The sequence below is a fragment of the Anopheles merus genome, chromosome 3L (genome assembly GCF_017562075.2).
Source record: "Anopheles merus strain MAF chromosome 3L, AmerM5.1, whole genome shotgun sequence".
Taxonomy (NCBI): Eukaryota; Metazoa; Arthropoda; class Insecta; order Diptera; family Culicidae; genus Anopheles; species Anopheles merus.
The window spans coordinates 20,095,072-20,121,169 of record NC_054085.1 but is presented as its reverse complement, the minus strand read 5'-3'; the positions used below and the strand labels follow the sequence as shown (position 1 = coordinate 20,121,169).

Below are 26,098 nucleotides of genomic sequence, written 5' to 3'. Positions count from 1 at the left end.
AAATCGCATGCGGCGAAGTTCTGACCGCTGCCTAAGAGTCGTCGGAGTCGGATCGGAGTTGACTCTGGATTTTTGCCAACTTTATTAATCTCCAGCAAAGTGTGTGTATACCAAGGGGTCTCGTGCCATTTAAATTTTCATGGGAACGGTTTGCTTTTCTTAGCAACACATACGTGGTATATATTGGAGTCCTCATCGACGGCCTTATTTGAGTATAGAAATAGATTTTAATTAGTTAAGATTTGATTTAGCTTATAAATAGAAATATTTTACGTATTTTTTGAAGGTATTTAACTCACAAGAACAAAAAGTTTAAAAGTGTTTGTGTATTCAGCAAGTCGCAAGAAAGCTTGTTTGAAGAATAGTTTTCACCCGCTCTGTCAAAAAGTGACGTTGAAATTTTGTCATAAAAAACTGTCTTTGAGACCACCTGGTCTTCATACACTTTGATCTCTAGGTAGGATAGATGAAAAATCGATAGTTTTAGGATGCTCTTTTGTAAATCGGTTGGATTACAGATAAGTCGGTATTTCTGGTCACTCTGTTTGTCGGACATGAAGGAGTGACATTTCAGGAAAAGTATTTTATTTGGATATGGTAAATTCGCTTTTTATAATCGATTTACTGTGAAAACACATTAAATTATGAATCGATCCACCACAATTAATCTAATCTGATTGCTTCTAAATGAAAAAAAAACTCAAACCAGCAAAATGGGATATTTTCCGTCTTATCGGCCAGCTGTCAAACAGTGACATCATTTTCATGTTTTGGGGAAACGAAAAGAAAAACAACAAACGAAACAGCAACCGAACTGCAGGGACGAGAGAGAGTGCCACAGAGTGTGTGCTTTTCTTTCCATTTATAGTGCATACGCATACCCACCGCCCAAGAAAGAAAAACAGTGCCCATTTTCCCGACCTACACACAAGTGTGCCGCTTCCCGATTCCTTTACCTACCCGCTCGGCGGAGGGGCAGGGCTCGGATCGTTCGTGCAAAGTGTACCATCCCGCACGGCGCAACAATGTCCACCAACAGTGGCGGCGGAAGCGTTGGCAGCGGGGCACACTTCCCCGCGAGTGCAGCCGTATCGAACTACCACGACATCTACGTTCAACAGGTATGGCGACGACGGGCGATGGTGCCACGGTGCCGCGTCGGTTTCGATTCTCCCCCCACCTTGCCCTTGCCGTGCCCATGCGCTTCCCACTCGTTTCCGTTTCATTTGCCAAATAGCCCCCTTACTGCTGCAATCCTGCCCCCCTTCCCACCCCCCATTCCCCAAAGTCAGCCGAATGTCACCCAGTGAGGTGTAATTTCCCCCACCGTATGGGGATGGTTGCCGAAAAAGCATAACGAGAGAAGGGGAATGGGAACCACACAAACATCCCAACACACACACACACATTGCACCCCGTTGTGACGACATGGTTCGCGAAAGCGACCACACGGTCGAGCATCCACAACAAAGGCGCAACATCGTGCCCTTTATTCCCTGATCGCACCGACCGCGGTTGTGTGTTTTCCGTCCACACATCCTCGACAGGCAGTCCGAGTCTAGCAGTCCGGTTTAAACAAAACCAAAAAAATGGTACGTTTCTTTTACTCCGACATGTTTCAGCAACCTAGCGGCGCCGGTGGCCACGAAGAGCTGGACAGCATAAACAGCATCGCCCCGGTACCACCACCGCCCGTTTCGCAACCCACAGTGATAGTGGCGGGTCTACAGTCGTCACAGACGAGGGGTGGTGGTGGCCCTCCGAGCAGCAGTTCGCTCTACTTCCCGACCGCCCCCCCGCCCGTCCCGTACAGTGAGCTGGGCGAACCGAGCGGCAACGTGGGGCGGCGCGGCGAACCGCCCAGCTACGACGAGGCGGTCGACGTGGAGGCGCCCCCACCGTCCTACGATTCGCTGTTCGGGCGGGTGCGCGAGGCACGCAAATCTTCCCGCGGCGTGTTGGATTTTTTAGTCAACATTGTTATTCTGGTGCTTGGCACGCGTAAGTACAGTGTCCCCTAACAGTCCCCGGTGGACGGTTTGTGCTCATCCACCTTTTCCTTCGATTGCAGTTGGATGCACCATCGCGCTCGGCATCACGATCGTCATACCGGTGTGCATGATCGTGTTCGGTTCCATCTACCTGTACGACTGCCCGCAGGGTGAGTACATCCCGGTGTACCTGCTGGTCGGCGGTGGGTTCGGCGTGCTGAAGCAGCTGCTCCATCTGTCCACGCGCGTCCGCAGCCGGGAGGAGCAGGAGCTGGAGCGGCTGCGGCAAACGCCAACGCAAACGCTCATCAACTGCTTCATGCTCGGGTGGTTCATCATCGGTTCGTTCTGGATCTATCAGATTTACGAGCCGAACTACGACCCGGCGCTCGGCAAGTACTGCAACAAATCCCTGTACCTGTTCACCTTCTGGCTGATCACCTCCGTCTACATGATGCTGTTCGTCGTCACGATCGTGCTGTGCAGCGTTAGCATCATAAGCCTTTGCTTTCACCGGCAAACCTAGCCGGTGGTGCTGCTGCCGTCGCCCCACCTGACCCACCATGCGCAACGCTAGCGGGCAGGTGCGAAGGATGTGCGAAGGATTTGCGCAGGTTTGGCATCGTTTTGTTTTGTTTTTTTCACATTAATTTTATTTCAACCTCGTAGTAACTGCTCGTGGCGTTAAACCGCATCCGTTGCGTGCTGGAAGAGTGTGTGAATTCGTCCACCTCCACTCTGCTGTTCGTCTGTTGAGTTAAGGTTTTGCTTTACAGGCGAACGCACAATCGATGGACGATCAGTACCATTCAGGTACCGGGGTACATCAAACCTGAATGTTTGACGATGCAAACACGTAGAACGTGATTTGCTTTATCTCGAGTATTTGTAGCAAAAGGGACAGCAATACTTCCTTCAACTGTATTAAAATCATATTGGTTTGCAAAGACGCAAAATTTGCACATAACGTAACGGTCATGATTCAGGTCAGGAATCATTCCCAATCCCACCCAGTTTTTGGTGCGTTTTTTTCAACTCTGCCAACAGCGTGTTGTTGTTGTGGCATTGAATTAAATTTAGTCCTCTTGAGAGATATCGAATTGAGCTTCGATTCTTGATGCCAAACGAAGAAGCAGAAGAAGCGTGAAATACTTACTAGGAAAAAGTACACGAACTGATGATACGCGGGCAATCGCTCCTCTCTACCGATTTTTGGTTAGTAAGCTATACTTCCATCTCTATCACCTTACCTTACCCAACGTTATTCGGATAAGTTTGTTAGTCTATAACGGCGCCGCCCACCCTGTATTGTGTGATGTTGGCACATGTTACAGGGATTTTTCAGGAGTTCCCATAGCTGTGGGACACTTTATTTACTCTTTCTTACTGGAAATGAACATGAATTGGACTCTATAGCACTCTTGTTGAACAAATCTAATAGGAATTTCCAAAGGAGCATGTCTAAAAATGGTACCGTAGAGTTTCATTTCCAACATATGAAGTTCGCTTCTAATTAGAAAGAGCCAAGGAAGTATCCCACAACTACGAGAACCCCTCGAAAACCCTGTAAGCATGGAGAATGTGCGTGCGTGTGTTTGAATGTATAATTACACCGCCTAATGTGCTGCTGATGTTTTCGTTGGTCTATTTACAACCAAAAACAGAAAAAAGAACAACTACCCTCTAAGTCTCGAATTTCTAAACAGCTCCTCTATATGTATGTGTGTGTGTGTACAGTGCAGGTGGATATGCGCTTCCCGAAGAAATGCTTTTGAAATAGGCTGTGTGCATTGCTCGCTACTTTCCCGATTTTTAAAAATGCACCCCCGTAGTGTGTGGTATAAAAACACTTTACAACATAACAAAAACGCCAAATCTACATTGTACAGAAGAGAACAAACAAAAACCCAATCCCACAAACACACGCACACACAGAGAGTACAATGCTGCGTTCGGTGTTGCACATGATTTACATTTTTAGCTATATTAGTCCAAGCGCCAGTTTAGAAAGCACAATACAGGAACACACTCGCATGGGCAAAAGTGCGCAAAATGTTATAAAGTAAATAGGGCATGAAATCGCTTTCCTCGTATCTTCGTTTGAATCGCTACACGGCATCCCGCACACCCGGAGAAAAGGGGAATGCAATGAAAATACAACCATTTGTGTGTGTGTATGTTTGGCCCGAGGGTGTGATATAAATAATAACTTCTATATAAATATATATATTTTTTAAACTGATCAATTTCAACACCACAATGATAAATGGTGTGTTACAAACCTCTTAACGATTAATTAAATGTGTAAAAGCAAGGATAAAATATACATGCATATATATATATATACATACATATACGCGCAAACGATTTATACAAAAGAAAACAAAAATACCTTCAAAATAATGAGGGGGGAAGGCTTCATGAAAAAAAACAGACCAAAACGTAATTTGTAAACTGATAAATGCCATGGCAATAGAGAGAAACGAACCATATGCCCACAATGAATGAGCAATGAGTTATGAGCCGTACTAATAATAATGCAACAGAACAGTTAAGTGACTTTCCATGGAGAAAGCAAAGAAGACTTTCCATGCAAAGAAGAAGAAGAAGAAAAACAAGGGAAGGGTACAGCCCCCAGCAGGGCCTACAACAGTCTGTTCCTAAGGGCACCGGCACTCCGACCGACCATATAAAGTGGGCTTATATATTCACGATCCTATTAAACGAGGCTATGTACATCACGACAGCTTGTTCTACACATCTACATCGCTTCACTTCTCGCCTCAGTTCTACCAGTACCGCCGTTTCTTCTCGATCTCCAGGTGGGCCGCCAGGTGACAGAGAAAAAGAAACCCCATGTTGTAATACGAACCCTTCTCAAACTCATTGATCACATTGAATAAACAAATATTGGAGACAAACCCTGAATATAGTTTTCACAAAAAAAGGTGGAGTTTTTTGTTTCTCAAAGAAGATGACAATGAAGGATGTAAAATAAGTGAAAATTTATTACAATTTATTATGCTAACTATCGCATAAAATGTCTTCAAATTACAGAGTCGTCAAGTATTTGTGATGAGTCTCTCCATCTCTGGAGTGCATCTAAAGGGCGATTGCTGACCATTTTCACAGTAAATATTTAGATTTTGTAGCAGGTTACCAACCTATAGCAATTCAGAAACTGAACAGAACCTTCTTGCGGAACTGTTTGCTGACCTCAGCCCAAACTGGTGTAGTCCTATTCATAGAAATCAATTGTAAATACCACAACAATTCGCAAAGCATCACATCATCATCACAAACCTTTACAAATCCTAACAAATATCCCACATGTATGCTGAACCTAGAACTGGATCCAAACGAATTCTGATCTTGGAATCTCCAGACTTTGTTTACAGTTCTTAAACAAAAAAAACATGTTTATCATGATCCCAGACTTGCCCTATATTAATTTAATTTCCAATTCTGGAACTAATATTTCAGAAATTTGATTGATACTTAACGTATCTCGGTTTGTAAAGGTATAAACAACCTTTTTAGATCTAGCTGCTGGTATTCATCCTATAAAAAAAATAAGTTTTTTAGAACCTATTCAGGTCCTGGAACTGATCATGAACCTTCCCAAAATTTGGAACTGATCTCGGATCTATTTTGGAGCTAGAATTCTAATTTGAACTTGTGTTTGATACTGAACTACCATCAAACCTCTACTAATTTAAGAAGAAATCATGAAACAATCTCGCGTCCGGCCAATTGATATAATTGTTTCCTAATTCTGGAACTAATACCAGCAAACAAACTTATAGGAAAAATACGTAATTGATATTGAACGTATCTCAGAATGAAAATGTATAAAAAAAACCTATTCAGATCCAGCTACTGGTTCACCCTATAAGAAATTGAAGCTTATTTCGAACCCAACCTGGCCCTGCAACTGCTCATGAACCGTTCTAAAATCTGAAACTGATCTCCGACCTATCAAAATTATCCTAGTTCTGCAATTGACTCTCAACTTAGACCGGTCTAGAAACTAAGAATTCACCTATTCCAGTATAACTACTGTTTCCACAGCTGAAATGTACAACATATAAATTCAGGTCTGTTAGCTGATGGAATCACTTTCGGTTCCAACTTTGAAGACATCAATTCAGCAGCTGGAACCAATTTTGCCGAACTCTCGCAAAACTAATCCTGTACCTAACCAGAAACTGGAACTACCAAGATACTGAACTGTTAACATTAATACATACATAATCTTTTTCGGATTAGATATTGATATGGAACTTGCCCCAAGATCCTGGAACCAGCTTCATTCTTATATATGTAGCAGTGAACTAAAAGCATTCATTGAATTTATACCAACTCTTGAAAATACCCTTTGGGTTATCGTGTTACTTACTCCAGTCAAAATCAACATCAAAACTCAGACCAACGCACATCATTACGTAATGTCTACCATCTTTATTGCACCTAATTTTCTCACATTTCAGATAGTAGTCAACATGTAGTATGCCATAACCGTAGCCGGTACGATCGCCAGCAGTAGTAGCAGCGCCGCGCCACCCAGCATCAATCCATTGCGCACCAACGTTTGCGTGATCGCCTCATAGCAACCCGTCCGGTAGATTGTTAGCGAAGTTTGCAGCTGCTGGCAAGGACGCTTCCGCGCTCCGTAATCATCCATACAGCACGAGTCCGGTATGCGCTCGTTCCAGTCGCGAAAATCCTCCACGCCGCAGCACTGCAGATCCTCCTGCGTCATGTCCCAGGACACGGTCGTCAGGCGGCGCCGTCCGTACTGGTCCAAACTCTCGTACATTTGGTCCTGCAGGCCGAGTGCAATGCGCTCGCGAAACGCATACCCCAGCACCGAGCCAACGCCCAGCACCACCACCGCTAGGAACGATAGCAGAAAGTACTACAAGCAAGCGCAAGCCATGCGTACCATAAGGCCGGGAAGAAATGCAGGGAAAATGTTTAAAGTTCTTATCGCTCCTCTCTTTATTAACACCTAACATACATAAAAGCACATGGAAGTTGTACAATTATCGTTCACGCTAGCGGTAATTTTGCATCATCGATGTTTGTTTGTCTCGCGTGTGTCCGTGCTGCGTGTGTTTCGATCGTGTTAAATTAAAATTAAACAAAATAAAATCTTCTTATCGTGTAAGATGATGTGATGAGAAGCGCACAGAGATGCTGATGGAAACGACACTTCACAAAAGAAAATGAAGAAAAAAAAACAAAACGGGGGAAAGCACATGTACAAAAACCTTAAATCTTACATACGAGCACAGCTAAGGGTAGGGAAAATTCGGGAATGAGCTCCGTGCACGCTTTTTACAACAAACAAATTTGTGCGCTGGAGGCACCGAACGCTCTGGACGGAATACGGAAGTGTGGAAAGAGCTGGTACAGTGTCCCTCCAGCTTAGGTACGACAGCTTAGTTCACCGTTACAAAAGGGACAAGAAACGATCAAGTAATAAGTAGGAGATGGAGGCTTAAGATATTGAAGTACAAAGATATTGTGCGCATCTTGGTAGTAGATAGTGTTATCCGCGGTTTGCTTGCTGATATTGCTGTTTTTTTTTGCCAGTACTTTGTCCCAGGTATTCGGTAGTCTGTCCTTTCCAACGAAAGTTTGGAAAATCTCTACCCAACACCAGAACACCACCCATCTCACTCGCAAGGAGCTTAGCTCCCAGGAAACTCAGAGCTTTGTTGTGTACAGTGGTGACACTGGGCAGAAGCCCACCACCATCTATTCGATCATCCGGAACAGTGAGCAGGAGAATATCATGCCGAAGATGAGCAGCACCGCCACCCCGATGCCGGCCCCACCGATGATGGCCGCATTGTCGCGTATGTAGCTCGAGGTGATCTCCAGACACCCGTTGATGTAGATGTTCTCCGGGCTCGGATTTTCGATGCACGGCTTGTAGCCATCGAGCGTCCGCTGGCAGCAGGACTGCGGGATGTCGCCCCGCCAGTCGCTGTAGCTCCGGACGCCGCAACACTTCAGCCGCTCCTGCGTTTCGTCCCAGGCCGTCGTGATCGAGCGGCGCGAACCGTACAGGCTCATGGACGAGCGCATCTCGTCGCCCATCGTTTGCGATACCTTCTCGCGGAACACGTACCCCAGGATGCCGCCGATCAGCATCGTCACGAAGATGAGAAACACTAGGATGAAGTACTGCACCATTGGCAGGCGCGAGTGCGAGCGGTGAAACGGAAAACAAAAATGAAAGCATTTTAATTGAACGTAAAATTAAAGCATAACGCGCAGGAAGCGTGATCGTTGATCGTTCCAATTGGGATTTAAAGCCTACACTACACTACGGCCTAAGCAGGGAGGAGTTGTTGGACCCCCCAAGACTCTTACCGTCAGCAGCATACACTTGTACTCCTTGGCCGCGCCCATGCATCCGAAGAACGACAGCAGACAAACCAGGGCGGAGGTGGCGATCAGCACGTACACCGCACCGGAGAACAGGTTCGTACCGAGCAGCTCGTTGATGAAGTGTTTGTCCACGAGTGTCCAGATGCCCAAACTGAACACGATCGCACCGCCAAGCTGTTGTGTGTCAGTTTACAAGAAGCAATCAATTGCTGCTCTGATTTTTTTGATACGATCGAACCAGACATCGATACTTACGAAGATGACAAAGTTGGCCACAAACATGCTGTACTTTACGCACTGCCCGCAGCAGTCCATTCTACCGCCGGATCCCATGGTTTGTGGGTTTCCCTTTTCGTTCCTATCTCACGGAAGACGCGATGCGGAGAACCTATCAGATGAAAAGTAAGAGATCGTTGGTGATGTCTTCATTTTTGAGATCATATTTCTTGCTGTCATTGAAGATCACATTAACATACAAAACCTATCATGATCACTTGGAGAGCTGTATCTCTCGGCAGATGAACATGACAGTTTTATGTCACTGTTACCAGTTTTGGGAAAATTTATGATCGTTTTGGTGAGGTGGATTTTGGAGATCGATCGACATTTTAATTCAGGTCTTATCATTTTCACTATTTATGTTGTTGAGCTCCAAAATCAAGATCAAGACGTCCATGACTCTTTGAACTGTATTTTGCGTCTCAAATGAGAATTTCACAACGTTAGTACGTTCTAGAAGTTCCTCCAGAAATCACTGCGCAGTACAAATAGACATCGAGAAACGAAACAATGTGTAGATCACTTCACACCGCACTTAGTGTCATGCACTTTCCGCGCCTGCTTTACAGGCACGCCTATAAATTACAATCTGATAACGTGTCCATCGAGTCACCAACGTGCGTGACTCATAGACAACGAACTCCAAAGTGTCACCTTCGGCATGGGCACGCGTGCACCAACGATCGGTGCAAATCTTTACGGGTAAACACACACTTTACCCCTTCAACGCCACCGCAACAACCGAAGGGTAGAATTGCTTCCATCCCTCTCCCCCTTTCCCTTATGGATCGTTTCCCGATGTCAATTGCTTAATTGAGCTTAATGTAAGTCCATAGTAATTGTACGACGCGACGAGCGTGGCCCGGGTTGCGGTAGTAAAACCGTGCGCTCCCGTTCGAGGCCACCGTCGTCGCCTTGCGCTACCGGTAAAGGCCACGGTTGTCAGCCCGAGTGGGCAAACATATTGTGTGTCATGTGTGTGTGTTGGTAATCGTCGGCTCCAACGAAGCCAACGATGAGTGGTCGCAACGGACGCAATGTGGATCCGCATGCCATGGCCGAAGGTCATACACCGGGGCCGGAGGTGTTTGCGTCGATTGGGAGATCTGTAACGCTACGGGTCGCTGATGTCGTTGTTGACTCCGATGCAGAACAGTTTGTTCCGCAACCGGATCATACGGTTCTGAACGGCTCAAGGTCTAAAGTCATTTCAATATTCTTGGCCCCATCATCTGTGGGCGTTTGGATGAGAATGGTTTCGGATGTTAACACGTAATATGGCGCTGAAACTGTCAACATATTGCACTCATGCAGGGGAGCACCCTGCTCTTTATATTGGAATTCAAGGTTCCATTAATTCTCGACATGTTTACGGAAGAGAGATCTTCAGAAAGCGTTGTGATATTTGTAGCTAGACCTCACTGAAGAGAAAATACGTTCATTACCACCAATGTCGCTGATTAACGGAGATATTTCCCCCATTTTGAAGATCTTCAATCTTCAAACCCTCCAATTTGGCTGTCCTTCAACACACAAATCGTTTCCAATCTCACCCAATCGATCTCGACACAGCTTATCGGACGGACTGATCAAACATTTTCTTCACATCGAAACGATCGCATCTGCCATCAACCGCATCACAACTTCCTGGCCGCTTCTTGTGGCCATCCCCTTTCCGGCAGTGTCGCGCCTGAAAGGAAAAGTGAACGCAACCTCGCGTCCACCCAAAACCGTCGGAAGGAACGGTCCGAGGGTCAATGCCGAAATCGCGGCACCGGCCGCTTTACAAACAACCGTCCGCACCGTTCACCGTCCCTGACCGTCCGTCGGCCGGGTTCCGGTTTCCTTGGGAACGAGTGAGCGAGACGCACACGCACGGTACTTTCGCTTTTCGTGTGCGTGTGCGGTGTGTGCCACGTTTCCGAAAGCCTACACACAGCCTTCCGCTCTTGATCTCTGGAGTGGTTTTTTTTTTTTTGGGAACGGAACGCGTTCCACGCATTGTTGGTCTACTTGCAGTGGCCCATCCCCTCGTTTGGCCGGTTCGTCAATGATGATGCTGGCGTGTACTTTGGCGTGTAAAGTGATGGCATTATGCAACAAACCCATTCCAGCCCAGACCAGACATCACGTACTGGAGGAGTGAGTTGGAATGGAGGCAACGACGACGACCACCGTCTAATGGTGTCGTCGTGAGGGCCCGATTATGTCGCCAGCGGCTTTTTTAGTGGTACCAGTCCACCACAGTCGCCGGTTTGGAGAAGCATGTTCCATCGATATGGCATCGGGCGGTTACGACACACACATACTGGGCCGTGTGTATGACTTGAAACATGGAGCCCTCCCGGCGCCGCAACGTGAACACTCTGAGGCGTGTTAGTGGCAATTAGGGTTTTTAGGAGAAATTGATCGTCGTTTCATCTTTTGTGTGATGGGAAATTTTGCACAGAAAAGAAAAATAAATTCACCGCACAACTAAAAATCATTAACGATCATCGTTTAAATCTGTTTTTTTTTTCTTCTTTTGATGCCTCCTTTTGGGATGCTTATGTTCCAACAAACACACACACACAAATAGAGAAAGTTGAAGCGTTTTTTCTTGCTTCTTTTTTTTTGTAAAAGCAAAACCATTCAATCGTTGTGCAACGACGCTTACGGGACGGGACTTTTTGTGTTGTTGGTGCTCCTTGCTAAGGTTGGACTCTATCTTTTGCCTGCAAAGGATCACCTTGCGGGCATAAAAGTTGTGTTCCGTGGTAGGGCAGCCACAATCATATCTTGACGCTACCACTACGCCCATTCAACCTAACGATACAAGTATAATAGATTAATGAAACGAATGGGAACCACAGGTGAAATTTAGATGGTGTGATGATCATTATCAAGTAATTCACTTGTACCACTGGTTGTTAACACAACGTTTAGGAGTGTTTTATCTTTTAATCCTATCGATACAACAGGAATAACGCTTCGCTCTCATGATTTGTCTTTGAAGAGGTTTGAATGGGATGTTTCGATTTTTGAAGGGCAAATTGATGTTTTTGATACTGTGCATGGGACATATATCAATTTAAATATATTGCAGCCTAAGGTTGTTATTAACACTTCCAATAGTAGCTTTTTACAGTAACCAGGTTCAAGTAATTGATCGTCAAATAACTAATTAACAGCGGCTAGCAGCTAGTACCAGTAACTAGTTACAAGTAGCTGATGGTCAGAACCGAATAAATCAAAAAACATTAAATTAACTAATGAAAATAACTAATTACCAGTAACTATCGATACGAGTAGCTATCAGTAAGTAACTAGTTGTCGGAATGCAAATGAATCAATTTAAAAACAAATTATTTATTTATTACATTGGAACGCCGTTTATACGGGCTTCTCGGGACTTGACCTCGCCCGGATATGCGAATAACACGGATAATGAGTCAAACGATATATTTTATCACCAATTCCTGATTAATTTTTGGAATTTTTTTTTGATAAAAATAACCCAGTTTTTATTAACTTCATGTTTTTCCAATAAGAATATTTGAAATTTGCCATGAATTATAATGTTTTTTTTTTGCTACGACAATGTGTTCTTATAACCGCTTATTCAAATATCGTCCTCATAACGCAATGTCATGTATGTATTGAACTGTCATTTCTCAACAGAACGGATAAACGGAAAGCCGGATAAAAGGTACCCGGATAAACGGCGCTCCACTGTACTTGCAAAAGCAATCAGTTCATAAAATCTGGTCACCAGGATGCATTTTTGATACAAAATAATAGATAAAAGAGAATTGGAAACATAACAAGCAATTTGTTGATTTCTACAAAGGTATTGATGTATTTTAAAAACTACAGAAGAATATTGACTTCTTTAGTTCAAATCGGAATAAACGTTGCACAAACAAAATCTGTATTTTACATTCTACATTAAACACATTGAGGACGTACATGAAAGTACTTTGTACTAATAAGAGGGGATACTGGCTTTACTATCTCTAAACCTAAAGACAAAGTCTGACTGGCAACATCATTCAGCTAAAAATAACTCCTTCCTCCTCAATCCACCACATGGATTAGCACTTTGTTTCGTCTAAACAGCGCTTAAACGGGTTTAAAAATAAATATTCATCCAACGACACACACAACGCTTCAATTCACGCATTTCAGCTCCACTGGCTTCCGCACACTCGCGATCCGCTGATTCCTTCCTTTTCCCTTCAATCTTGGATTGGGTTATAAATTTCGTGCTATCGAAGACCGAATCGCCCCTCCCGTCTGATTTCCGCCGTCAAAATCACACCCATGTGTCGACGGCGACTCCCTCGGGCCGCTTGATCATCGGAAGCACCGTGACAAGTGCTAACGATCAAAAGCTCATAACCGCGCCATAGCAGCAGCAGCGGCAGCACTTAGAAGAAGAGCTGTTCGTTAATCCACAACACAACACAACATTATACTAAGCGGTTCGGTTTCATCGTCCCAACGAAACATAAATCTACGGCGACGGCGTGGTGGAATGTGATCTCCTCGCGCAAGGGTAAGCGTTTATGAGCATGCGACGCATTATGATTCATCTATACTACCTTTTTCCATACGGATTTCACAAGTTTGCCTAATTATAGTGTTTGTTTTGCTGCTTTCGGTCCTACCGCCAGCAAATCAATATTCAAAACACCGACACGACCGACAGCCGGCGTGGAAGGACAGCACCGATCATTACACGCCGTACAATCAGGTACACGTAGAACGTGACTCGTTTGTATGACTAGCTCCAATTAAGCGTTCTATTTCCAGCAAAAGTGATCAATGCTGCTGGAATGTTACGTTCTGTTTTGCTCCGAGGACGCCCGTCCTCAACTCGTGACTTGAGTCATATGACCACTGTGTACACAGTGTGTGGGGGGAGCGATTCAGGTACGCGTTGTGCTTGTGCCGATCGTCATACGGAGCGAGGAGCAATGTTTACCTTTACCAATTCCCACGGCTACTGACTCTTATTTTTGGGAGAGAAAAAAACCCCTATACCCACTAGATAAACTTTTAGTAGCGCTTAAGAGACCATCAGCAATTGCACACAAACAGCAGCATTGAAGGTACGGGATTTTGTCGCAACCGTTTTACGTAACCGTACGCAATCTAAAATTTCACGTTTGTTGCCCTTACTTTCGGCAGATCCATGCGCAAACGGTGCGCTCCGTAGCATAACAATCGAATCGAGCTGACGAATGGCTAAGCACTAAACTTTGAAGAAATAAAAAGAAAAGGTTGTGAAAGCAAACATTTGCAAGTTTGCGATCGAACCGCACACACCAATCAAGCAAACGAACGATATTGAGGGGGTTTGCTTTTATCGCTCGGAGTAGTTTGCAGTCGGGCGCGTTTTGAATTTAAATTCGAAAAGAGCACTCCAAATGCAGAGGTGTGAAATTAGCATGGCATGTGATTTGTTAGGCGATGAGAGGCTCGAGTGCGCATTAGAATAACGATAGGCTGCTCCTATCGATCCCAAGCGATGGCAATGATCTGTGCTTTCGTTTTTCTTACGGGGAATTACTGTGAATTATTTTTGAGTTGTAAGTAAGGAATTTCAGTTAAAAGGTCCATTCTATGATCGCGTGGAAAGAAGGTGATTTAAAAAAATACTTTTAAATTGCTTTTCACATGATATTAATCGAAATTGCAGCATAGAATATCTTTTAGTCCATTTCTTTTGTAATACTTTATATTATGATGAATATTTTGTGCGATATTAAAAAAACAATATTTAACGTTCATTTTCTCACGATCACTAAACGTAATTGAAAGCAAAGAAACCGCATTTTAAGTAAAATTACTTGTAGGAAATTCCGTTTGGAATATAAAAAAGCAACAATTGTTATTGTAAAATATCATTGGAATCTAGTTGGAGTTAATTTGTTCATATTTTAATGTCAAATTATCACTAAAACATACTTTTTAAGACGGTTTATAAACATGGTTTAGGAAAATGCAATGGAGTTTTTTAGTTACAGTCAGCTCCTTCTATGATACAAGATGTGAGGATGGAGCCGGTATTAAAAATTCATAATACTCCTCGTAATTTCTACCATAGAAAATACGATAATCGTAGTCTCTTAACCCGATCGGATCGTAACTTTCAACGACCGCGGCCCTATAATTAGTCCCTCCCAAAATTATACTGCCTGTATATTTTGTTTTCAAAGCTATCTTTTTCTTACAGTCTCATTTTCATTATAACTCAAACCTGAGTGTTCAATAATTCTTTTCCGATTTAAAGCTTAAAAACCCCAAATCCACCGCCCGGTAGATTTTCTAGGAACTCGAACGGTAAATTAATATACCGTATCGATAAGCAGGAAGGCCGGCCTTGCACGATAGAAGGACAAGGTGAAACCGTTGGCAGTGTTTAAAAAAAAAACCAGAACCACAATAAAACGCACCACACAAAGCGAAAGAGACAATATTTAGGGGGGGCTGTAAAACAGTTGCTTGGGAACTTGCCGGGGGCCGGTGGTTTGCTGGAATTTTCGAATTTATTGACCACATCCTAGTGCTGGAGGGGTGCTGCGGTGGGCAGTGGTAAAGAATGCGAACCAGTTTTAATCTCCAAGTGTTGGACCAACCGTCAAACAAACTTGTTAGCATCCTATTAGCATACGTGGCCACGGTTTGAGATCGGTTGGTGCTGTGTGAACAACAGTGAATCGATCCGAAACCTGGTGCGATCAAGAAAGTTGCCCGCTAATGTGTATAGGGAAGTTGAAGATTAATTAGTAAGGCTGGGTGTTCGACCGGTGATGCATTTCGACTTACAGTGTGGTACAGTAGTGCACCACAAAACAAATTAAAACCCATTGCAAACAACATCGATGTCATTCTATTGAAAGTAACATGGTTTTGATGTTTTTTTTTCTTCGATTTGTGACTTTAATTTTCCCTCTCACACAAAAAAACACAGCAACAAAAGGTGACTGACCCTTCCTGTCTGGTCCTTAATAGCATCGGTAGTCATTGCACCCACGTTCTATGCGATAGGAATCATGTTCATGTTTTTAAAAATTGCACTTTTCTCCATCTCTGTCTCTCTTTTTCATCCCCTCCTATTGTCCCGAGCTACCAGGACAATCGGTCGACGGACGAGGGACACCCTGGTCAAACCTGGCACTTAGCTGGCCCACCCTGTGCTGTGTGTAGCAACAGTAATAGAGGGGAAAAAACCGGAAATGGGGATAGGGCATAGTGTCAACCTGGACTGCCGCTTTTTATGGACACTTTGCGTGCCGTTTGCGTGATTGATGAAGGAACGAAAACGTGTCAATGTACGCTCAAACTGGGGGTTCGCTTGAGGTTTGTGCGCGGAAAACGGTAAAGTTCATTGTACATTCAGTAAATACGGACTAGCCGACAGCACCCGCGTATTGTGTGGAGCCCTTTGAAGGGAGCGGGCGGGAAATAGAATGTGTTTAAAATAAAACTATTGCAAACGTAAGGGCAGGAAAGGCACTGGGAATATATGCGATAGTGAATAAAATAGTGATGGGAAAAATAAGTTTTGGTCGGAATCGATTCCAACTAGCTCCGAATTTTTGTGGAATAGATTCCGGATCAATTTCCGGGATTGGTTGCGGAATCGACTCTAGAATAAGAATCGGATCGAGAATTAGAATCGGTTCGAGAATCGGAATCGGCTTGATCATCGGAATCGGCTGGAGAATCAAAGTCGGCTCCGCGATTAGAGTCGGCTCCGGAATCAAATTCGATTTCGGTATCTCCACGAGAATAGGCGTTTGGGTCCAAATTTATTTGTAAACGACCCATTCTCATGGAGATTTTGGGACTTATTTCGTGCCTAAGACTCCTGATATCAAATCGAGAACTGACACTGATTCTGGAGACAATTTTGATTCTGATTCCGGAGCTGATTGCGATGTTGGGGCCTATTCCGATTCCGAAGTCGGGTCAGAATCGGCTTCGAAATCTACTTCGGAATCAGCTCCAGAATCGGAATTGGAGTCGGCTCCAAAATCAGAATCCCCAACGGAATCGGCTCCGGAATCGATTCCGGAATAGGAATTGATTTCGGAATAGGAATCGATTTCGGAATAGGAATCGAATCCTGGAATAGGAATCGATTCCAGAATCGGTATCGACTTCGGAGTTGATACCGAACACGGAATCGGAACCGGGTAGTATCGATTCCAAGCTCCCACCACTAGTTCAAACACTGAAAGTTTCAATTAACATTGAATAATTTCATTCCTTTTAATTATTATTATTGTACGCATTTTTATTTTGTGTTTAACGCTCGGCTTTTGCATTCCCCTTTTCCACCTATTACCTTTTTGTAATAAAAACCAGTAGCACCCCGTAGCATTCCTCCAGAGCAACCAGTTTGAGTGTTTTTAAGGTATGCAGTGGCTTGCTACTGTGAGCCTTGTCCAAATAGACACAATATCGTTCATGTTTCATGACCAAATATAAAAGAAATGACAAAATTAATCTAAAACAATATCGTTATTATCAACACAGTGCATTTTATATGACAATCCATCGAAATTGTTTATCGTATAATTGCTATCATTGAGTTTAAAATTTAGAACGAAAAGCACAAGCAGTTTCAATTCAATACCATAAACCAAACTCCACACTTCCTAAGCTCCTCCTAAGCTTATATTTATCTAATTTTAGTTCGGATGAAAATGTGAGATAATGTATCTGTTCAACTTGACATGTAAAGCATCCAAAACAAAGAGTTTTTACAGCTCATCAAATAATGTCACACAACTTGAGCTTCCCTGTTTTCATCCCCGCAGACACGTTAAGCTCTTCTCTTAACATCCCAAGCGACAAAATCGACATGCTTTCTCGCTCTCTCAGGTTCACTGATCTACTGGGTAGAATGAGAACGCATGTCGATTTTGTTAGTTGGGATGGTACTTCTAAAGTCGATTGCTTAGTTGATACTCATAACAGCGTGTTACTCATTTCCTTCTAATCGATAGTACGTGATCAGGCTTTCAAATAAAGCATTTTAGCATATTGCTTATCGATCGCTTAAACTTAACGAAAAGCGATAGAAACAAAAATGGATAAAAGGAATATTTAAAATAATTTTAATTATCATATTATCTTTGCTATCTCTCTCTCTACATATGCCTCTCCCTGCTGGGACACCATGAGAGCCTTGAGCTTCCCGAACGCGGCCGTTATTTCCTAATATTCCTAACACACCTGCACTACACCAAACCCTGCATCGCATGATCCAACCACATTCTAAACACTCTCCCTGCGCGTTTATGTCTTTTTGTTTCCAATTCTATTGGTCAAAAGCAGGTAAAAGTGTGCGTAGCTACCCAAACGTACAACTTAATTAATTACACTTCCGCCTTTTTGTGACGCGCATCATACCACAATGAAGATTCTTTCTAGCGGGGTGCATTTGTGTATTTTTTTTTAATGCCACTCTACACTCCCATTCAAAACAGTTCACGCATTATCAGCTCCATTGCGAGTTTGCGAGTCACTAGACCCTTCCGGTCGCGTCCAGTAAACCAAAAAATGGTGAGGAAAAATTAACCAAAAGTTGACACCCTTCTGCTACGAGGAGAAGTGCGTTAGCGACCCCTCACCGAGGCAGTTGCTGTTCCGCTTCGACGGCCTCAATGCGATCGTAAATTATTCCCGAAAGTAGTTTCGTCAGTGAGGAAACAATTTAACACACATCTGCACTTTTAGCGCTAGAATTTCTTCACATTTCCCCCGCTTTCCTAACACCTATCGGTGGAAAAATTATCATCTTTTTCCTTTCCTCAACGCCTCCTGACGAGTCGTCTCGTTAGCATACCACCAACCAGGGGTCGTCACAACGTGTGCCCCAACTGCCAAATGGGCATCGTCGTCGACCGCTGTGGAAATGTCGAATGTAAATGGAACGCATTATTTCAATGATTTATGCTAATCGTTCCCACTCACGGCAGCGAAGTGGTGGCGAAGTAGCAACAAAACAGTGCATATTGGACTGCTCCCAAAGTCGAAAGAGTGAAAGTGTTTGAGTGATGCAGCACGACCAGCAACACAACACACACCAAACAAAAAAAACGTTTCCAGACGATACAGTTTCCTTCCCGTGGCCACAACATGATGGATGCAGACAGCAGTAGAGATAAATTATAACTCCTTTCCTGTTTTTGGTTTGGGGTTTTGCGTTTAAATCTTACACCAGGTGACATCAGAGCGTGCACCACCGGTACACCACAGCTATCAGGGGCAAACGTGACCGGAAACATTATCTTTTAACTAATTTTTAAAACGCAAAGCTTCCCCCACGCACACACGGCCCATCATCTGCGGCCAGATCTAACCACTACTACTAGCCTTTTGAACAAAAAAAATAAAATAAATGCTAGTTTTACGACACATTTCCGTATAACATCGCCAAGGCTTACATCTGTGGCGGTGTGTTGTGTTGTGCAACGGTTTTCACCATGCACGCGCGCGCGCTCGCTCGCCTGTACTGATCCAGTCACGTGTCGCCCTTTGTCCGCATGAATGCGTTGACGGATCATTGGGTTCGTGGTGTCGGTCCTACACTCTGTACACTGCCGGATGGTGTAGAGAATTTCAATGAACGCGGTACCGTTGCTGTATGTCTCTGCGGAAGGTGCAATGGTTCGCTGACGGCATTATTAGTCGTCGAAAGGGCGGGTCAGAGAAATAGATGGAAGTTTTGGTGAAGCTGGAGGTAAGTGTTGGCAGATGTTCCATGTTTGATGCACAGGATTGTGATTATGTCACTGGTTGTGGTGATCTACAATTAATTGGGTTTGAGGTTCACCTCTCGTTATGTGTGTTATGCCTATAAGTGGCATGAACTAGCTTGTTGCGTCAGATAATAAAAGTTAGAAGAGTCCATGTATAATCTCGCAAGCATCAAGCGAATTACAAGTTGCTAATTTCAATTTTGATAACAAGATCTTACAACTTATCTTTTCTATACTACGTCTTCTTTAAACTTATAAGAACTTCTGTAGTGACCCCCAAGTCCTGACAGTTCCTTTGGCCTAGAAATTAGACGGAGTTTACTGTATCATGATCTGATGTTAATGTGATCAAAGACTTATCCCATCAGCAGAAGGGCTTATCCCACCGCCAGCAGTTATTGTGTACATAGATCAGAATAAGACACAGACCTACAACATGCAGAGGCTTACAAAACTGGAGATTTGAAGCATGAATGGCTTGGACTTAACTCTACCTTTTCTTTAGAAAGGCTTTGAATCTACTGGTTCAGATCTAATTTTGGGATCCATTGAACGTCTGGACTAGTGATGGCAAGGAAAGGATAAGGAAAAATCCGGAGTCAACTTCGATCCGGTTCCTATAAATTTGGAACCGACTCTCGATCCGCCCAGCATTATCCTGAGTCGTTTGGAATTGCCTGGAGCCGTCTCGAATCACCCATAGTCGTTCGGAGTCATTCGGAGTCATATGGGCTAGGCCGAAGTCGGTCTTTGACACAAAGGCCTAGGTATACTTGGAAAATCTGTGTATGAAGTGCACGTGCAAAGTGAAAGACAAAACCGGACCGCTCCTGTTGACTCCGATCGACTCTGGACGACTCCGAATGACTCCGACTCAGAATGACTCCGAGTCCGGTCGACTACGACGGAGTCCGGACGATTTCGACTCCAAACAACTTCTGAAGACTCCAGACAACTCCGAACGACTCCAGGCGACTACGGACGACTTTGAGTGATTTCGGACGGCTCCCGACAATTCCAAAAAACTCTGACTCCCGGCTGAATTAGTGGTTCGGATATTGTCTGAGTCAGAATCGCCAAGCGTCTGCTAAGCGACGAGTCAGTTCAAACTGATATTAAGTATAGCAATACAAAACAATCCACTATGGCTGATGTAGAAATTATCTTGGGACTAGTATATCTCTTGGATCTTCTTGAGACTAGCGTAGCTGAAGTTTCACACAAATAAGTAAAACATATGGGAAGTAGTAGATTGGTTTATAGTTTGAGATGTTCTTACTATTTCTATGAAGTCTGAAATTTGTTCACAGTTGTTCAAAACAGTTGTTGAAACAGTCTTTAGTAATTAGAGATTTGCGAAATGATAGGAAGACTAAAGAATACTGAAGTTATATGCGACAATCCGTTGAAAACGAGTTCGACGTTTCACGATGTTGAAATAAAGAACTGAAGCAAGAAACAATCCACTCAATGAACTACTAACCTAACACAAAAAACAGAACCAAATGTCACTTACGTGAGGATCATGTTTAAACCCATACCTAACAGTCATGCCTCCACATCAAAAAGCCTTCTTGAGATATATGACTGTAAGAAATTGGTCCCCTTTTATTGCATTCAGCAATACAATGCATCATATTCATTCTTTTGTTTCGCCCTCGACATTAAGAGCACGAATAATGGGCCCCGAACAATTTACTTCAAACTTTCTTTAGATGATGCCTTTCAATGTCTTGTACGATCGCTCCCCCCAACGTCGATCGATGTGCGCGCGCCCACCACATTCGGTTGTTTCGGTTGACGATTTCTAAATAAAGCCATTATAACGATAACCGCACACAGCATGGGCTTCCTCTTCGAACGGGGCACCAAAACCCCGGGGGCGGTATGCTCTTGCGTGCGCACTATCAAACAAGATCCATCCGCTTCCCATTCCGATTCCGACACAAAACGCCAACGCAACTACGTCCTATCCCAAAGACACGGACACGACGCACGCTCTTTTAACGACGCGCTAAATTTCGTTGAACAACACCAGCGTCATCGGGTGTGTGTGTGTGCCGGCTTGAAGCGAGGGCGCGACTCACTGTCACTGCCAGCAGCCGGGATTTGGTGAATAAATCGAAAACAAACGAAAAACCACACTACACCGTGGGCTGTCGGTATCATTAGAAACGTAAACAAGCGATTCGTTGTCAAATTTACGACCCACGAACGGAAAATCCGTATGATCACACACACACACACACGCGCACCCCAGCGGACACATGCCACGGGAGTCTTTATGACGAGTTTTAATGGCCTAAGGAATCTTAGGGCACGTTGTGTGACAATTTACGAGCTTGCCGCACAGTTGTGGGAAAATGATCGAGAGGTGATCTAGCTTCTAGGGTTTCCCCTATGTTGGGGATGGGTAGCACAGCACCTTTCTATAGACATACGGTAGCTTCCCTTTTGGGTTGTTTGACGTGTTTATGATTCTTTGTTTGTTTTGAGAATTTTGAGCGATTTTGTCACATTCTTAACTTTATGATTGCTTTGTGTCAACAGGAAATCGTATCTAGTGGCATGATTAGGAAAGGGCATGATTTTGTACTGTCACACTGTGTTTTTTCTTTAGTTTTTATGCATATTTAAGTAGTTTTTACCTACATTTTTTAATGAGTATCTTGCTGTTCACGTTAAAAATAATTAGTATTTATAGTTCACAGCATCAGTAAACGTTTAATTGAAATCACATTTTATTCATATTATAATCATAAACCTACTTGGTTTTTTAATTAATTCCATTGGGTCCTATTTTGACGTTTACAATATTTAGTTGTGATTTGCGGTACAGTATGAATGAAAATGTACTTTTTTGTTATACTTACAACAAAATAAGCTAAAATAGGACGATCAATGTCAGTGATAGGAACGATAGTTACATGGAGGAAAAATGATTTATTAAAAATCATTTAATTTATTTTCTATTTTTAACCTTCGACCTTCTCAACTATCATTTTCGTGAAAATGTTTGATTGAAAACTGGTTTTAAAAATGATACACATCAATTTAGTGCTTCATTTGGTGCATAATTCATAACATTTTAGCATGTTTTTATAGAAACCAAAAATGCAATTTTCTCATTTTTTTTATTATAATTTTGAAATTATTGTATTGCAATGAATCAGAATTAATTCATTTCCATTATAAATAATTGATTCAATAAATTATCCAGTTTAGTAAGATATAACTCGACCGGACGGTCAAATACGTGGATTCCAATGACAATGAACGCTTCTACCAGATAAGTACAACAAATTAAATTTAGCTGCATTGCTTCACTCAATTAGCCAAACTATAAATAAACATTCCAGCTTAAAAAAAATCCTCACTCATTAGCGAAAAATCGACTCACCATAACGGATGTATCGCAAGAACGAATGATCACGCAAATGGAACAGCACAGAGCGCAGTTCTGGCATGACAGAGGAGCATATGATGCATGACGTGAAGTTATGGAAATCAGTTTTCATATGCATTAATCGAACTGAATCTTAATTTCCACTCAATCACAAATCCATCCCGCGCTCATATATGCTCGTCCCTCATCGTGTGCTTGCGAAATCCACTTCCCATAAAATGTGAGAGACGCCAAAGCCCTCCAATACCGATTCGGGTCAATGCCATCGCCACATTAGCTATGGTAAATGGTTTGTGGGGGAAGCAGCTACCGCCGTTCTAAGCAATCGTATCGAATCGTAACTAAAAAAAAAAGCGGCACACTGTGGATTGCTTCTCCAGTGGATTGCTTCTCCAGTGGATTGCTCGTTTCTAGCACAGCAGCAAAGTGCTTCCCACCTTTTGCTGTCCAAACACAAGTGGCTGGAGACAAAATAAACAACATGAAGAGTCTGTTTCTTCTTAACTTTTTTTTTAAAGTCGATTTAAAGCGAGAAGAAACTACGAAACCAACACGACCCTGCAGGTTCATGCCACGGGGGCCTCTTGCGGTTGGAATGCGCGCAATAAATACGCGAGAACGCGCGCGCGCGCTCTTCGGTCGGTTAATTGCGCCCGGCAGCCAAGATTTTGCCCGGCGAAGGACGTGGAGTTTTGGAATTATTAATTGGTGCTCACAAGGAAGCAGCAGTTCATTCCAGCGCAGACCGAAAATTATCTTTTTGTCCATTTTTTTTATTGTTTTTATTCCAACGCTTCCTCTCCAAAACCACCCGAGAGAGGTCAAAGAGAATCACCTGCCCCTCCCCCCCCCCTCGCCCCCAGCAAAGCAACAACATCTTTCTGCGTCTGCTTTAATGCGCTACTTGATCGATCGTGCCCGCGCTCGACCAAACTCAGTTTCATCGAGCATCAAGCCAGGCCTGGTGACTTCATCGCGCGCATAGAAAGGGAACGTCACTTTTGCTGAGTTGCAGCTGCAGTTGCGGCAGGGAGGAGCTGGAATGTCGTTGCCAGTAACACGGTGGCCAACATTCGCGTACCACCACCATAACCCTCTGCTCTCCGGTGGTGACAACACAGTTAAATTCGGTGGAGATTACAAAAGGGGACGTGAGAAAAGAGAGAGAGTATTGCAAGCAACAAAAAAAAAGACCCGCCTAATGACCAACGCGCCGATCTGCGCACGGACGCAAACAGAGGCTTTGGCTCTTTTTCCCAGCTCTTGTTGGGGCAAAGCTTGTTGAGAAAACGAGTTTCAAGCTCCATGACGACCACGCGCGCCCGCCAACACACCAACACACTGAAAGCGGCGGCCCCCACTTCGCGTACAACTACACTCGAAAGGGCAGCGCTTTTGCGCTGCAAGGCTGCGTGTATCGTGCTCAACGCGCTCATGCCGGCGTCGCGAGGTTGGTTGGCAAACGCTGTACTGCTCTGGTGCGCTTACAAAATCGCTCAAACAAGCCGTAGACGCGCGCTCGATCGCGCTAGCACGTTTGAAGTGGGGGGAGGTCGAGGCAGGTTGAGCATCACATGCGCGGGTTCACTCTGCGCGGGTCTGTTTTTGGGGTGAGCCACTGGGGCGCGCTTATGCAATCTGTTCTTGTAAGTTTCCCACTTTTCCTCCCGGATCAGACGGTGGAATCAGTGTGGGTGTTAAAAATGGGGACGGTTTTAGGATGCAACAAAATGCTACCACAAAACTCGCTTAAAACGAAACCACAAAAAATTCCCAAATTCGTCGATCACCACCAACAGAGTGAGAGAGAGAGAGCGCGCCATTACACATCGAGAAGAACACATACACCTACAGAAGATGCTTAAGAAACCATAAAAGATATCAAGCACTTTACACAGCCACCAGTCAACCTGTTCCGCGAGGCATCATCATGATCGTTACTTGGCGAAACTACAGAAAGGAACACACAAAAATGCCCTCTGTAAGACGCCCGCACAGACACTTGTTTCACACACTCAACCAGGGACGATAAATTATTGTTATTATTACAACCAGTTTGTGCATGTGCGTGCCGGACGCTTTAGGCCTTTGATTACATCGAGCTACGGCCAATTCTCAGATGCATCTCCCCACTGTCTGCACATTCGCTTCTCAGCGTTACCGCTTGCTGCCCTATAACCTTGAAGGTTAAGTATCTTTTCACAACTTTATTTCTACCAACACAACTAAACACACACACACTGGCTTATTTTGTTTCGCACACATCACATTGCAGCATCCTTTTCTTAAACACACACAAACTTATTTTATAAACAATCACCACAAAACTACGATTCGATCGCTTGGACGACGCTCCACTCTACAAGCGAGCCATTGCACAATCGTTACATTAAAAAAAAACATGCCTTTCACAGTTTAGCCTTGCCTTTGTGTGTATTCCTTTGAGGAGGGCAGATGAATAAAAAAACACACACACCACTGAACCTTCCCTCGAAAGGTTAAATCGTAGAGCAGCGAAGCTTTGCTGCAGCAGCAGGTCACAATTTAAATACAACACTTCTAAATGCCTTCCTTCTAATCCAATCCACGCCACACTAAACCGATCGCCGACGCACACTAAGGGGCAAACCGAAGAACGATGCAAAAACAGCGGCGGGGAGTAATGAACGATTTTGTAAAGCCCTACCTACCGGACAATATCAAGGACGATGTACGTGTGTATGTGTCTGCTACTAAAGGACGATATGCTTCACACTAAAACGCTCAGAGTAAACGTGCGTGAACCGTATTCCAACTGGGACTGCACCACGGAGAGAGTGACGCGCTACGTGCCGTTCCGGGCGAGATTTCAAACGAGAATGACCCACCGTGCGTGCTGTCGGTGATGGTTTGGCGTGCCGTTGCGGCGGTAACAGGTAACGTGACAGGGCTGTCAAACGCCAAATGGAGAAAGGGAACATGGAGGGAAGAGGGGGGAAGAAACAATTTTATGAAAAGATGGTAAAACAATGGTAAATGAGTAACACTGATTGTGTTTGATAAGTATGTAGGCTCCATATTTTAACTTCATTTTAATTTAATGTTATTTCAGATATTCGTTATAACATCAATTTTACATGTTTTAAGAGTGGTATGTTATACGCTTTCATTTTTCATATTATTTTTTGCTATTGTATCGGTAAATGTCTATTATTCAATTTTTTGGATCATTATATTATCCAAATCTAACCATTTATTTGATTGTTGTTTTGTTGGATAAA

The 26,098-nt window shown here is 43.8% G+C and overlaps 3 protein-coding genes across 4 annotated transcripts; 1 reads left to right on the top strand and 2 right to left on the bottom strand.

The window, feature by feature from the left end:
* Positions 1-533: 533 nt before the first annotated feature.
* On the top strand, positions 534-4,362 carry LOC121599680. Its single transcript, XM_041927694.1, has 3 exons — positions 534-1,121; positions 1,623-2,001; positions 2,072-4,362. The coding sequence occupies exons 1-3, from the start codon at positions 1,026-1,028 to the stop codon at positions 2,515-2,517; spliced, it is 921 nt and encodes a 306-aa protein (XP_041783628.1). The 5' UTR covers positions 534-1,025; the 3' UTR covers positions 2,518-4,362.
* A 1,595-nt stretch (positions 4,363-5,957) lies between these two features.
* LOC121599026 (tetraspanin-9-like) lies at positions 5,958-7,023 on the bottom strand. Its single transcript, XM_041926499.1, has 2 exons — positions 7,012-7,023; positions 5,958-6,909 (listed from the first exon to the last, which is right to left on the bottom strand). The coding sequence occupies exons 1-2, from the start codon at positions 7,021-7,023 to the stop codon at positions 6,478-6,480; spliced, it is 444 nt and encodes a 147-aa protein (XP_041782433.1). The 3' UTR covers positions 5,958-6,477.
* LOC121598260 (tetraspanin-11-like) lies at positions 6,968-25,709 on the bottom strand. Of its 2 annotated transcripts, none has more exons than XM_041924853.1 (4): positions 25,525-25,709; positions 8,649-8,781; positions 8,376-8,567; positions 6,968-8,186 (listed from the first exon to the last, which is right to left on the bottom strand). In XM_041924853.1, exons 2-4 carry the CDS (start codon positions 8,724-8,726, stop codon positions 7,755-7,757), a joined length of 702 nt encoding a protein of 233 aa, XP_041780787.1. In that variant the 5' UTR covers positions 8,727-8,781; positions 25,525-25,709; the 3' UTR covers positions 6,968-7,754. The 2 variants fall into 2 exon arrangements, with proteins under 2 accessions (XP_041780787.1, XP_041780786.1); XM_041924852.1 differs by having other exon boundaries at positions 25,529-25,709.
* Between the last annotated feature and the right edge of the window lie 389 nt (positions 25,710-26,098).